General features: G+C 40.8%; 1 protein-coding gene across 1 annotated transcript in view; it reads right to left on the reverse strand.

The window, feature by feature from the left end:
* Positions 1 to 15,460, reverse strand: part of LOC129500976 (contactin-associated protein-like 3) — a 186,778-nt gene that overhangs the window by 56,520 nt on the left and 114,798 nt on the right. The window contains exons 10-11 of the mRNA XM_055311909.1: positions 12,040 to 12,211; positions 3,759 to 3,865 (exon numbers count right to left, since the gene is read on the reverse strand). Coding sequence (XP_055167884.1) covers positions 3,759 to 3,865; positions 12,040 to 12,211 — 279 coding nt within the window. The remainder of the gene's footprint in view (positions 1 to 3,758; positions 3,866 to 12,039; positions 12,212 to 15,460) is intronic.

Consider the following 15,460-nt stretch of genomic DNA (forward strand, 5'->3'; position numbering starts at 1 on the left):
GTAATAACCACGTTGATGTATTAAATTACTCAGTAATTATATCCTCTGTTTACTTAAAACAACCTACATGTGCAATGCATTGTTTTCCAGGTGAGTTTTATAAATCAGCAACTCTTCTTCATTCAAATTTTAAGGTGTGTTTTAAAAATAAATTTCCTTAAATGCTTTGCAAATGATTATTCAAGAAAACTGAAAGTCAAATGTGTGTGTGTATATATATATATATATATATATATATATATAATGTCTCTTTGTAATTTCAATGTATCCTGATTCTTAGTTGAATTTTTTAATATGTGCAATAAATGTTTTGCTATCACGAGGCAAGTGATTAACATCTGCAGATGATGGACTTAATTAATGTTCAGAATATGTTTAAATGACTAATCAACTGAGTAATACCTCCCATGTGCATCACTCATTTCCTTGACAGGAAAGACCCTTTGAAAACCTAAAAAGTTGCTAATGGCAGCCAAGAAAGAAGTATAGTACTGGTTCTGGCATAGTGTGGACTGGACCTCTAAGTCACCCTAAGAATGAGGCCTGGGATCCATGAACGCAGATCCAGGAAGTGGCTGGGTCAGGGCCACAAAGCCATGAAGTAGAGTGATCCTAGTAGGAACAAAGGGTGCAGAGTGGGGGCCAAGAAGTGACGCCATTCAACACTGAGTTATCCACATTTTAAAACTCTACCTATTGGGATCCCTGGGTGGCGCAGCGGTTTAGCGCCTGCCTTTGGCCCAGGGTGCGATCCTGGAGACCCGGGATCGAGTCCCACGTCGGGCTCCCGGTGTATGGAGCCTGCTTCTCCCTCTGCCTGTGTCTCTGCCTCTCTCTCTCTCTCTCTGTGACTATCATAAATAAATAAAAATTTAAAACTCTGCCTATTTCAAAGAATGAAGAAAATCCTGGAGAAGGGGAGGGGTGGAGCAGAGAGATTGTTTTTCTCCCTTCTCACAGAAGAAGATCAAATGTTTGTGTGTTCAGGGATTTTGCAAAATAAAACATTCTTTTATAAAATATGGCCAAGTGTCAAGTGTGTCAAATTAGATTGGCCCCAGTCAATAGCTCACCTGGGACCATCTATTCTGATGGCCACAAGGACAATATGGATTGCTTTCCCAGACATGCTGCCACTTTGTCCACTCATGTTTACATTTCTACAAATACATAAACATGCTCCTAACTGCTAGAATAGTGTCCAGAGGGACAGACACCAAGTGATAACAGTGGTTACATTTGGGTTGGTCCCTCGAGGGTAGAGGAGGAAACACTAGAAACACACCTATTCTAAATGTGAATGCACACACATTAATTGTGCACTTACACCAAACACTAGTGGCCTCTGATCCCTTACTGTGGGTTTGGAAATATCTCACCTTCACTTGGGTATACAGTTAGAGAATCATAATTAAGTCAATGTCATTATTAGACCAAAACTGAATTATTCAGGCCCAAGTAAAAGACCCTTTATATAACACCTGTGAATTTTTAAATCAGATTTGTTTGGAATGATGTTTAAATCAAAGTTGCTGATAACACTGTAGCAATCATTCCTTAGTTGTTAATATTCAGTAGGTATCTGCTCTACCTTGCCAGGTGTGATGGAGAGGCACTGTAAGAGGCCACCCCCATTCCAGGCTGCAACTCTGGACAAATACTCAGCTGCAGACTTCCCAGATGTCTAGCTCCTCCCAAATAAAGAGGTGTCTTTATTTGGAAGTAGTTCTACAAGTTCTACGTGGCACCTACTAGTGAATAGGTAGATGCAAGTAGAATTGCTCTGGTTGAACTTATGGGATTTTTAGGGGGCTAAGTCACCTCCCTTTGTCTTCAAGAGCCTCCTGGTTCCTTTGTGGAACCCCATGGGCTGCAGACCAGGGCTTTTCATCCCAACATGAATGCCTGTTTCCCTGGGGTTCAGTTCACATAGGTTGGATACATGACAATCCATGCTCTGCCTGGGTGAATTTTCATGTCATGCTGGTTCTCTAAAGACCCAGAGAGGGGGAAATGAGCTACAAAAGAAGGGACTCAGAAATCTGGAAAACAGTAGGGAGGTTCCTCAAAAGTTGAAACTAGAGCTACCCGATAACCCAGCAATTGCACTACTGGGTATTTACCCCAAAGACACAAATGTAGTGATCTGGAGGGGCACTTGCACCTCAATGTTTATAGTATTAACGTCCACAATAGCCAAACCATGGAAAGAGCTCAGATGTCCATCAACAGATGAATGGATAAAGAGGTGGTATATACAATGGAATATTACTCAACCATTAAAAAAAAATGAAATCTTGCCAATTACAACATTGATGGAACTAGAGGGTATTATGATAAGTGAAATAAATCAACCAAAGAAAGACAAATATCATATGATCTCACTCATATGTGGAATTGAAGAAACAAAACAGAAGAGCATAGGGGAAGGGAGGGAAAAATAAAACAAGATGAACTCAGAGGGGGAGACAAACCATAAGAGACTCTTAATCATAGGAAACAGAGGATTGCTGGAGGGGAGGGGGTGGGGGGATGGGGTAACTGGGGGATGGGCATTAAGGAGAGCACTTGATGTCATGAACACTGGGTGTTATACGCAACTGATGACTCACTGACCTCTACCTCTGAAACTAATAATACACTATATGTTAATTAATTGAATTTAAATTAAAAATGAGAAATGTCAGCAGCAATACACAAAAAAGGAAAGAGTAGAATAAAAACATAAACAACAAAAGCCAATAATTAGAAAGCAATGAGGATCCCAGGGCTCCATTGTCAGCTTCTAGTCGGTAATGAAATTAGGAGTTCACAAAGTTTGGTTAGCTGTGAAATTGAGAGAATAATTCTTCAAGATGGAAGAAACGGAATGTAGAGGTGGTCGAGAGTCCTGGCTGGCAGCTATGTGCCTTTGGTCAAAGCACCTGGCCTCTCCTTTTTCTCCAGTGTGCAGTGTGGAAAATAAAACACTTACCTTCTAGGGCAGTTTTGAGGATTAAAGGAGTTGAAACATGCAGAGAACAAGAGAGAACCAGGATCCCACAGGCACGTGGTAGGCTCCCAGTGTGTTAACCACTTCCAACAAGACTGCAAGGGATCTAAATGTTCCCATCCTGTGCTCCTCAGAAGACTCTCCTCAATTGATTTCATAAATACTAGCAATCAGTAACTCATCCTCTATACTTTGAGAACTAAAATTGGGTCCAACTCAATGAACAGAAAAAGTAACACTATCATGCCATCTAGATTGTTTTTTTGTATTTTGGGTTTTTTTTTTTTTTTGGTTTGTTTTTGTTTTACTACTTATTTCTCATACTTATTTTCCTTTGCCTGCTCCTTTCTTTTTTTCCTGACCTATTTGATACTACATACTTCCATAAGCTGCCTTAACATTACTAGGGAATAAAATGAATGAAAAATAAACTAGCCAGGGCCATCTGGGTGGCTAAGTCGGTTGAGCATCTGACTCCGGATTTCAGATCAGGTCATGATCTCAGGGTCATGAGATAGAGCCCAGCATGGAGTCTGCTTGGGATTCTCTCTCCCCCTCTCCCCCTGCCCCTCCCCTCACTCTCTAAAATAACTAAATAAATAAATAAATAAGACAAAAATTCATCTCTAAAATAACTCCTGGTTTTTGTGGTTGCTTTTTAGCACACGGTTGCACAGGTACAGACACATATACACCAAATCATGAAAAGGAAAACACCTGCACAGAAATCAGAACAGAAAGGTAAACAGTGAGGGGTGAGGCTTACAGGAATGGCAGGTGGCGCCTGTGTAGCCAGTGTGTGTGCAGTCACAGGAGAAGGTGTCCCAGGATTGGGAACATTCGCCCCCGTGTTCACAATAGCTGGGCAAACACCTGCAATAAAACAGATACAACTGCTATTTCCCACATTCGGTCAGGAGAAAGTGTGTATCTTAACATTAACCTGTAACAGTGAAAGATGGTACTGATGGATTCAAGAGAAAAATGATACCATGAACAAAACTTGTTGGGTCTGTCAAGAAGGGGGTTCCTAATGCAATACCCACTACAGACAAAGAAACACACTAAATGTTACCAGTTGTCATGTACTGACAGCAGATAAATTTTCTACATATTACATTGTGCTCCCCAAAAATCTGTTTCTTTTTCACAAATAAGGCAAGATCAGTTCCATCCATGATCAGAGAGACAAACTGCTAGCAATGGCCACAGGCACTTCACTTGTTTCCCTCCCCGCTTCCTTGTTCCTTGCAGTGAGACCTGCAGATTCTTTCACAGAGAGGGACAGGACAGCCTACTTCAATCTGTTTTGGTCTTAGGACCTGCTCTGACAAATGGAGCATTAGCAAACTGATATTTCAGAAGCTAGAAAAGTGTCTAGGAGGTGAAAGACCTGTATCCAGAAAACTGTAACATATTGATGAGAGAAACCGGAGATGACACAAACCAAAAGAAAGACATGCTATGCTCATGGGTTGGAAGAATTAATATTGTTACAATGTCCATACTACCCAAAGCAATCTATCTATTGAATGCAGAACCTATCAAAATCCCAATAGTATTTTTCACAGAACTAGAACTAAAAAAAAAAAAATCCTAAAATTTGTATGGAACTACAAAAGACTCTGAATGGTCAAAACAATCTTGAGAAGAAGAACAAAGCTGGAGGCAGGAATCTAGATTTCAAACTATACTACAGAGCTATAGTAATTAAAATAGGATAGTACTGGCATAAAAACAGAGACAGAGATCAATGGAATAGAAATGAGAGTACAGAAATAAATCCATTATTATATGGCCAATTAATGTATGGCAAAAGAGGTAAGCATATAAAATGGTGAAAAGATAGTCTCTTCAATAAATATTGGAAAAACTGGACAGCCACATGCAAGAGAATAGAACTGGACCACTTTCTTATACCATACACAAAATAAACTCAAAATGGATTAAAGATCTAAATGTGAGACTTGAAACCATAAAACTCCTAGAAGCAAACATAAGCAGTAAACCCTTGCACGTCAGCCTTAGCAATATTTTTCCTAGATGTCTCCTCAGGCAAAGGAAACAAAAGCAAAAATAAACTATTGGGACTACATCAAACAAAGAAACTTTTGCACCTTGAAGGAAACCATCAACAAAACAAAAAGGCAACCTTTTGAATGAGAAAGGATATTTACAAATGATATATCCAATAAGAGCTTAATAAACAAAATATATAAAGAATTGATACAGTTCCACACCAAAAACCCCAAACAAAACAAAGAACAAATTAAAAAATAAGCACTGAATCTTAACAGATGTTTTCCTAAAGAAGACATATGGATGGCCAACAGACACATGAAAAGATGCTCAATATCACTCATCATCAGGGAAACACAGATCAAAACCATGATGAGATACCACCTCACTCCAGTCAGAATGATAAGTATCAAAAAGACAAGAAAAAGCAAGTATTAGAGAGAATGTGGTGAAAGGGAACCCTTTTGCACTGTTGGTGGGAATGTTAATTGGTGCTTCAACTGTGGAAACAGTGTGAAACTTCCTCAAAACAGTAAAAACCGGAATATATGATCCAGTAATTCCACTTCTGAGCAGTTATCCAAGGAAACCAAAACATGAATTCAAAAGGATATATGCACCCCTATGTTTATTATAAGCATTATTTACAATAGCCCAAACATGGAAGCAACCTAAGGACTCATCAATAGATAAGTGGATAAGGAAGATGTGATATATATACATAATGGTACATCACTCAGGCACAAAAAAATGAAATTTTGTTATTTGATACAACATGGATGGACCTAAGAGGTATTATACTAAGTGAAATAAGTCCGATGGAGAAAGACAAGTACCATAAGATTTCAGTTGTATGTTGAATCTAAAAAAAAAATTGAATAAGCAAAAAACAATAAAAAAGAGAAAGAGGATCACTAATATGAGAGCAAACCAGTGCTTGCCAGATGATGGGGAGAGGAGAAGGACAAAATATGTGGAGGAGATTAAGAGGTACAAACTTCCATTTATTAAATAAGTGACAAGGATGAAGGATACAACATAGAAAATAAAGTCAATAGTACTGTAATAAGTTAGTGTGGTGACACATGGTTACTATACTTTTTAGGGTGAGCGCTTTATAGTGTATGTAATGGCTGAATTGCTATATTGTACACCTAAAACTAATAAAATATGTCAACTGTATTTCAATTAAAAAATAAAAGAATTTAAAAAGTTAACTCAAGGGGCACCTTAACTGTAGTCAGTTAAGCATCTGCCTTCAGCTTAGGTCATGACCCTAGGGTCCTGGGATCGAGCCCCATGTCAGGCTCACTCGTGGAGAGCCTGCTTCTACCTCTCATCTCTGCTCATGCTCTCTCTCTCTCTATCTCTCTCTCAAATAAATAAAATCTTTTTAAAAGAAGTTAACTAAAGTTAGATCATAGACCTAAATATAAAATACCAAACTCTTAAACTCCCAGAATATAACACAGGAGAAAATCTAGCTGACCTTGGGCTTGGCGATGACTTTTCCGATATGGTCTATGAAAGAAAAAACTGGAAATTTGGACTTCATTAAAATTCAAAACTTCTCCATTATGACACTGTTAAGGTAATGAGAATTCAAACCACAGACTAGGAGATGGTCTTTGCAAAACACACATCTGATGCAGGATTGATATCCACAATATAGGTAAAATTCTTTTAAGATTCAACAATAAGGGCAATGAACAACCAATTAAAAACTGGGTCAAAGATGTGAACAGATAACTTATAAAAGAAGATTAACAAGATGGCAAATACACATATGAACACATGCTCAATATTATTAGTCATTAGGAAAGTACCAATCAAAACCACAACGACATGCCACTTCACACCCCCCAGGGTGGCTATAATCAAAAAGACATAGTAACAGATGCTCACAAGGATGTGGACCCTTCTACATCATCATTGGGAAGTAAAATGGTGCTTTGGAAATCAATCTGGAAGTTCTTCGAACAGTTAAACACGGAGTCACCATGGACCTAGCAATTCTGCTCCTAGGTACATGCCCAGGAGAACTGAAGACATACGTCCACACAAAAACCTGTACATGAGTGTTCATATCAGCATTATTCATAAGAGTCACAAAGTAGAAACAACCTAAATGTCCATCAAATGAGGAATGGATAAAACAAATGTATTATATTCTTTCAAAGAAATATTATTCATCACAGCTTTGTTATTAATGTAGAAAAGAAGATCCACATCAACTTCAAGGTACGTTACTTGGGTCCCGACAAGTCACACTGCCTCTGTTGTTTATATAGCGAAAGCTCTCAATATAGTCCCTCGAAAGCCTCATACATTTGCATGAGGCTATTCATTATCCTCATTCATTATCCTCTGGATCTCAATGCCTATTTCTTTCAAGGAGTCAAAGGAATGGGTAACTTTGGGTTACTTCTACTCTATGCACAGCACTCTTTGTATTTGGGAGAAAAATGCTGGAAATAAACCCAATTTCTTTCAACAGACACATATAAACTCTCTCCTGCTGTGTCTTCTTGCATTTGAGTGGAAGACACCTGATTATTTGCCAAGAACTAGAAGGTGGGCTTCTTGGAAGAATAGAAGGATGTCTCTTCACCTCCAAGGATTAGAGGGCAGGTCATTCTGCATCCAAGCCATTCCCTTAGTGACTGTTGTCCCATGTCCTTGGCTCATTTAGGGCAGCTTCCTTGACTCTACACACCTGAGGTCAGTTTCCTCACCCCCAAACTCCTGCCTTCCTGGCAGGACCCAGAATGCACATGGAGGCACCAGCAATAGTAAGAAAACTAAAAATGGCAGCACACCCCCATGTGTGTGAATGTGCAGACACACCAGTGTGAATCTTAACCTGACTTGAATACTGCTCCACTGCCACAGACCTGGGATTGGTGGGAACCACACTCCAACATGCTGGCTATGATTACATGCAGATGAGGTGAGCTCAGTCTATACCAGTTTCTTTGGGAAGGGAGGTTACGAATCCTACACATCGTGCATGGGCCAGCTCCCTCCCAAATTTAGGCAAGATGTTGGCTAGAATTGATACAGAGGAGAGCAATCAGGATTGGGACAGTGCTTAACACCCTGACCTCTAAAAAATTGTTATGAGAATAGACTTTAGCTGAGAGGAGAGAGCCAATTCAGGGAACCCATTGGGTACTTGTAAGACCATGGTGGGTAAAGGGTGCCTGGACTTAGAGCAGGAAAGTTGAGGATTTATAGTAAAAATCTGGGTGGGACAAAGGATACTATGAAGCATTTGGTGAATGGGCTAGGGTCTCATTCCTGAAAGATGGAATAGAAACAGGATCTTCTTCTCTACATTGAATGAAAAAGAGATCCTTGCTTTGAGATGGAGGCTTAAGGAGATGTCATGTTACAATTCTTCTCAGCTTTAGGATTTTGTACTTCTATGATTCCCAAAATATCTTAAGATCTAATAACTAAACTTCTTGACTCTGTCCCTCCAAAAAATCATGCTTCTCCTCCATCACTATTCCATTGAGTGGTGATACCACCCTTTACCCAGCTGTCCAAGCCAGAATCTAAGGGTCATCCTGCCATGTCCCTCTCCATCACCTCACAGTCAAGCAGCACACCAGTTTGTGATTCTGTCCATCAAACACCATGTAACTCACCCACATTCTTCTCCTCCCTACTTCAGGCCATCATCCCTTCTCATATGGGTAGGCAATCCCCTACCTGGTCTCCCAGTCACACATCCACTCTCTGTGGCCCACACCCAAATCATCTTGCCTCTTGTGAGCAGTATTACTTAACTGCACAAGTGGCTTCCTAGCGTGAAGCCCTCAGTGATTTCCCAGGGAACCTTAGATCAATGTCCAGATTTCGAGTCAGACCTCTGTGGTATAACTCCTGCCCAGCCAGACATCTCTCACCATCCCCTGCTCCTCCTCCTGAGACCCCTAATTTCTACAGTAGTCATGCTCAAACAGGCAGACTTAAGGCTGCACTTTGGGCTTGGGCATGTGGCTATACCTTTGCTGGATGTCCAGCCTCACTCACTTGACTAACTTACTCCCCTTCTACCCCAGAGTAGGTGTCTCTCTCTTCTCTGACAGCCCTGCCTCATCCCAGCACAAATTAGGTGCCCTTCCCACATGTCTCCAAAACCCCCTAAAACTTCCACTTTGGTCTATTTATATTCTCTAAAAAACAACACATAGAGTGCATGTTGTTGTATTCAGCATCTAGAAGATTAAAGCTGGCTAAATCCCACAGTGGTGGAAAAAGTGGCCCCATTAGTACAGTCCATACCTTGAGGTGTTCAAGATGGCATTCCTGTGACCCTAAAAGAAACCTGTACAGTACCGTGTAACCTGAGTTATATGACATGAAATCCTAATGCCCAAAACACAATTGGGGTAAGACACGATCCCTCCTCACGGCTACCTCGTCCCCAAAGCCTCATTCCCAAGAACCCACCACTTTCCCTGTGTCATGGGAGCCTTGGGAGGGAGGACAGAGCACCATGTGCATGAGTCCTTGTGTGGCTCAGGAAGGCTTCCTATGTCCCCATCCAATTTCAAATATCTTTTCATAACCTGCTATACTGCTGGGCCCGGAATGCTGTTAAGCATCATGAATTACTAACTCCTATGCCTGATGGATGAGAGTTACAAAATCACCTGCATTCTAATAATAAATCTCAGTTTCACCTGAGCACACCATGACGTGCTCTGGACAGGCAGGGTGTGGGCTGGTGGATGGCCAGGCTCAGCACAGAGCACCTGGCAAGAGCGAGGGCATGGATGTCTGTCCTGTTCTTACAGGAATCTATTTCATGATGCAGTGAACACGGAGCTGGTAGGTAAGGCCTGAAGCACTAAGAAAGAATGAACCTTTTTCGTAGTGGTGAATAAGGACACTTTCTAGATGTTAAACCATAAAAACCATAAAAAAATATAACTATTGACTGTATCAGCCAAAGTGCCGACAGCTCTTTTCATACCCATTTACAGAGTTGCCATGAACCTCAATGTTTGCTTTCAGCAGAGAAAGTAGCTTAACATCCCAGATTCCAGAAGTCTCCATCCATTGTTGGTACACATTTCTAAAAATAATTTTTAGGGGTACCTGGTGGCTCAGAGGATGAGCATCTCTGCCTCTCTCTGTGTGTCTCTCATGAATAAATCAATAAAATCTTTAAAAAATAAAAAATAAAATAAAAATCATTTTTAGGTGTGATCTGGAAAATCTATTTCGGTGACATAGATACACACACACACACACACACTCACGTACACCATGCATACTTTGTTGTCCTTGTTGTTGTTTTGGCTAAAAGACCTTTATGCACAAAGGGGCAACATGCATTTCTTATGTACAAGAAATATTGTGATTACGCCGTCCTTTGTGAGGGAATTCCCTGGACACTACAATAAGTTCACAACTGAAATGTCAACCCAACCACTGGCTCCTGACTCTCCTAAGGCACCAATGGCCATTCCCATGGGTGAAGATTGTACCCAACTTCCAAGCACATATTTCTGAACCCCCTACCAATACCACGATTCAGGATTCCAAAGCTGGCTGAAGTTATGACTTACAGATTGAAGCCAGTTCCTATGCCAGAATAAATTTCATAATCTGAAAATTGAGATTCAGAGTTTTTCGCTGCATTCTTTGAGTCTTTTTGTCCCCCTGCAAATGAATGGGATGTGAACTAAGCACATGAACATCTGCATTAAAGAAATCAAGTTTTTATGAGTTAATATTTCACGTCCTGGAATTTATGGTGTTCTAACACGCTGCCAAATTGCAATGCAACTTGTAGTTTATTGCACATGACATGGAATACCAATTAGTGTTAAATTTGGAATAGATTTACCACACAAAGCACTTCACAGAGCGTGAACTTTGAAGAGGTTGGCCACGTACGGACACATGAGGGTGTCTGGAGTATGTTCGTTTATTCAACAGCAATGTAAGGCACTCCTACTGCAGGAAGGTCAAACATACAAGGCACCGAAAAAAATATTAATGTGTTATAGCTAAGCCATCCCTTTTAGCCAGAAAAACTGAAAGTCAGGTAGCACGACAAATAAGACAATTTGAATAAAGTTGCAATGCTTGGTGATTTCAACACGCTGCTGTTTCAAAGCTTTTCTTTTTTTATTGAGGTATAATTGACTTCTAACACTGTATTAGTCTCAGGTGTACAACATAATGATTCAGTATTTGTATATATTGTGACACGATCACCACAATAAGTCTAGTTAACATCCATCATCACACATTCTCACAGTTTTTTCCTGTGATGAGGATTTTCAAGATCTACTCTCTTAGCAACTTTCAAATATGCAAAACAGTATCAACTATAGTCATTATGCTGCATATTACATCCCCATGACCTACTTCTCTTATAACTGGAAGTTTGTGCCTTTTATCTCCCTTCACCCATTCACTCATTACCTCCTTCAATGAATTGGCACTATGCTCAGTGTGAGGTAACTGGGTTCTTTCCATTCTTTCTCGTGTTTACATGACTAGAAATCCCAGAAGGTTCAACCTTTCCAAGAGGAAGAGTTACTTTTCATTTTCCACACAGAGAAGAGAGTGCGGGGTGAACCCAGCTGACCACAGGCAACTTTTGACTTACTGGTCCTCAGTGATTCATGATCTCTTTAGAATATTCCATCTGTTTTGTGCAGTGGAAGAATTTTTTAAAGTATTAAACTCATCAGTATTTACACTCATCAATAATTATGGCACCATCAACAGTAGTCTGTAAAAACTAAGTAGCCTGGGGACATAGACAAGGAAAATTCATGACAGTGAGTCTTCTAAGAAAATACCATTTGAAAAGAGCAATTATAAAATTAATGATTGTCATTTTCTTGTTTTCAATTAATTATAACTTCCCCATGCTGGATTGGCTATCAGGAAGAGAGAAGGCGCCAGAAAGAGGTGCACTCTCTCAGTGGTTTGTTTTTAACCTATTATCAAAAAATTGAAATCATGAATGCTAGAGTGACCTGGGATGGCCTTACCTGTCCATGAGGCCGCACGAGTCGATCTGGAGGTCACGAAACCTCCCCAGTGTTCCCTGCTGTACTGTGATGGGATCTACCTCCTGGTCACCAATAGAGATGAGCCTCAGGCAGCCCTGAAACCCGGCCAGGGCACCTCCACATCCAGGGCCAGAGCTGCTGTCCGGGCAGCCTGGATGGACATGGAGACACAGAAAGGAGAAGGTCAACAGTCGTGATCAAAATAGTGCGCAGCATTTCATACATGCAAGTATGATGTCTCCTCCTGTTTGCAGATGCCTGAGGATCCTGCTTCCCCCATGGGTTAGAAGGGTCACACTCCTTGTGGATGGGGCAATGGATGCCTGAGGATAGACACTGTTGGTTTTGGTAAAGCACAGAAATAATAACAACTAGAGCCAGGCTTATGGACAGATGAGCTGAAGGTAGGAAGTAAAATCCTACCAGTAGAGTCAAGGCACATTTAATTTAAGGAGAATCTAGGGGCACCTGGGTGGCTCCGTCGCATACGCGTCTGCCTTCGGCTCAGGTCATGATCCCAGGGTCCTGGGATGGAGCCCCAGAGTAGGGCTCTCTGCTCAGTGGGGTGTCTGCTTCTCCACCCCTTCCTCTCCCCCTGCTTGCGCATGTGCTCTGTCTTGCTCACTCTCTAATATGTCATAAAATCTTTTTAAAAAATCAAGCAGAATTTGATTTCTCTTTTGAAAGCACAAAGAAGAAATCATTCCTTTTAGCATGACATTAAACTCTATGAACTAAAGACCGTGTGATAACAGAATCAGAAAAAAAAAATCGCAGGCCTAATAGGACTTGCTAAATTTAAAATGCCTGAAAAGCAATTACGGATGTGAAATTTCCACTCTGTCCATGCGTGTGCGTGTGTGTGCATGCACGGGCATAGTTAAAACAATGTTTGATGATAATTGGTTAAAGAGATCTAAGAACAGTTTATACTTACATTTCTAATTGTTTCTGAATTAGGCATTTTAGTCAAATACCTTTTAACATTAACACACACGAAATTATCAAGTATCTCAATAATATGGCACCGAAAATAATGGAGAAAAATTAGCATCCCGGGCTGTTCCATGCAAAAAGAAATGAGCTTTGATTGTTTTCAATAATAAGAGTTACATTTTACAAGTTCTGCTGCATTCACTAACTGGCTTGCTGTAAATTACTGTTAAATTAATTAAGTAAGGAGGCCAATCAGACCGCGGTGGCTCACCAAAAGCATTAGTGGCCAAGGAAAACAAACCAGTTTCTGAGTCTATAAAGGTTCTGAAATTGGAACAGCCAATCCCAGACAGCCAAGCAGGCTTTAATCTGTAGCCAACAATAATTTCCCCTCTCTGCTTCCACACGTTCTCTGTAGAAGCCTTTCCTCTGGCTCTTGTCTACGGAGCACCCCTAACCACTTCTGGTTTGGTGTTGTGTGATGCGAATCAATTTTTGCCCAAATATACCCTGAAAAATTGTAGTATGCCGCAGGTTATCTTTTACCATTACAAACCACGATTCAGTGGTTCATAATACAGGGGCTTTCTTTTATTCCCCTGGGTTTCCCAAGAAGACAATGCTTTTATAACAATGATGAGCAAGGACACAGCTTTGAAATCAAAATCAGAGCAGATAGGAGTTCAGAACCGCCTCCTTCCCCAGGTGTGGATCCAGCAGCATGTCGAGGGCTCTCCCATCCTCTGTTGGGCTGCCCTCTAAAGGAATCACAGGTTCTTAGATTTGTGCCTTGCAAGATTCCCACTGCCCAGGAGGAGAATAAAAGCTCCAGGAAGAGAACACAGTCACTATAAATGCTTTTGTAACAAGCCACCATTGGGGGGAATCTGTATACATGGCCTAGTCCCCATTACATATGCACACCTCTCATTTTTTAGGATTGAAGCTGAAGTTCTTCCCAGGAACTGCCCTGGTTGCAGGGAACTGAGTGTCTCAGGATGGTACCTCTTCCCCAGGGATGGCCAGTGCCCACAGATGCACTGGAGTGGTCAGTGACCTACATCCATTGCTCAACTGGGATGTCCCTAAAGGGCAAAGATGCCTCAAAGCTTCCGCGGGATCTTCTGAGGCTTCTGCTGCAACTGCATCCTGCCCTAATTTGTCTCCGTTCATCCTAGCTGCTCTCTCACCGCCCCTCTTCGGGAGTTGTTTTCGAGAACTAACCTCACTAAACCACAGTACACAAATCTCCCAAGCACAGAGGCAGCTTCCTGGGGGAACCCATCTGTAGCAACGTGGGATAAAATCACGAAGCATTCATTTAACTGAATACTTTATCTTTACATGCAAACATGAAAGAAGCATGACATTTTTAAAAAATAATTTATATTGCTTTAATTCGAAAATATTGTGAAGTAAATTTTATGCTTCCTGTGAAACCTATTTTATTTCTTTGCCTGATACAATTAGGTCTCATTTACATCACTTCCAGGAGAATGTTTTCTTTTAATTTGTTAGGTACAAAGTTGTAATTATTCCTCTCTTTTATTTTAATTTTTTTTTATTTATGATAGTCACACACAGAGAGAGAGAGGCAGAGACACAGGCAGAGGGAGAAGCAGGCTCCATGCACCAGGAGCCCGACGTGGGATTCGATCCCGGGTCTCCAGGATCACGCCCTGGGCCAAAGGCAGGCGCCAAACCGCTGTGCCACCCAGGGATCCCTTATTCCTCTCTTTTAAAAAATCATTTAAAAGATCATTGTTCAATCATTTAAATATTAAGGATTTTTTTGTTAATATTTATAGCCTGGGGTTTGAGATTGTTTTACAGGGCTCTTATTTTTTTAAATGAAATGGAATCAGTATTTTTTAAAGATTTATTATTTATATGAGAGAGAGAGAGAGAGAGAGAGAGAGAGAGAGAGAGAGAGAGAACAAGGCAAAGGAGGGCCAGAAGGAAACTCAAGCATGGAACCCCACTTGGGACTTGATCCCATGACCCTGAGATCATGACCTGAGCCAAAATCAAGAGTCAGACACTTAACTGACCAAAGCCCCCAGGTACCCATAATCTCAACATTTTACTCATCATATTCATGTTTTTCACCCCTCTCTCTTTGAACTTGTCATGAAGGTCACTGGTGTACTTTCAAAGGGCGAAGAGTAAAGACAGAGCCTCCTCTTGTTCTGCCCAACAGCTGCTAGCTTGCTGCCTAAGAATTTCCACAAAATGCACATAGTCTATCTTTCCTCTTCTTTCAGTGACCGAGGCTTTGATGCTTTGTATTCCACACAAATATAATCTAAAACCATCCAAGGCCTGAATTAATCCAAATCAGGCCAAACCCACTGTCAGGTGCAATGGAACCTCATAAATTAGCTTCACAGAGACTCTGACACTTCAAATGTAATGTTACATCATAAAGAACTGCTTAGTTCTACAGTTTCCATTTACTTTTTCC

This window comes from Nyctereutes procyonoides, unplaced genomic scaffold, assembly GCF_905146905.1.
Source record: "Nyctereutes procyonoides isolate TBG_1078 unplaced genomic scaffold, NYPRO_anot_genome, whole genome shotgun sequence".
NCBI classification, from domain to species: Eukaryota; Metazoa; Chordata; class Mammalia; order Carnivora; family Canidae; genus Nyctereutes; species Nyctereutes procyonoides.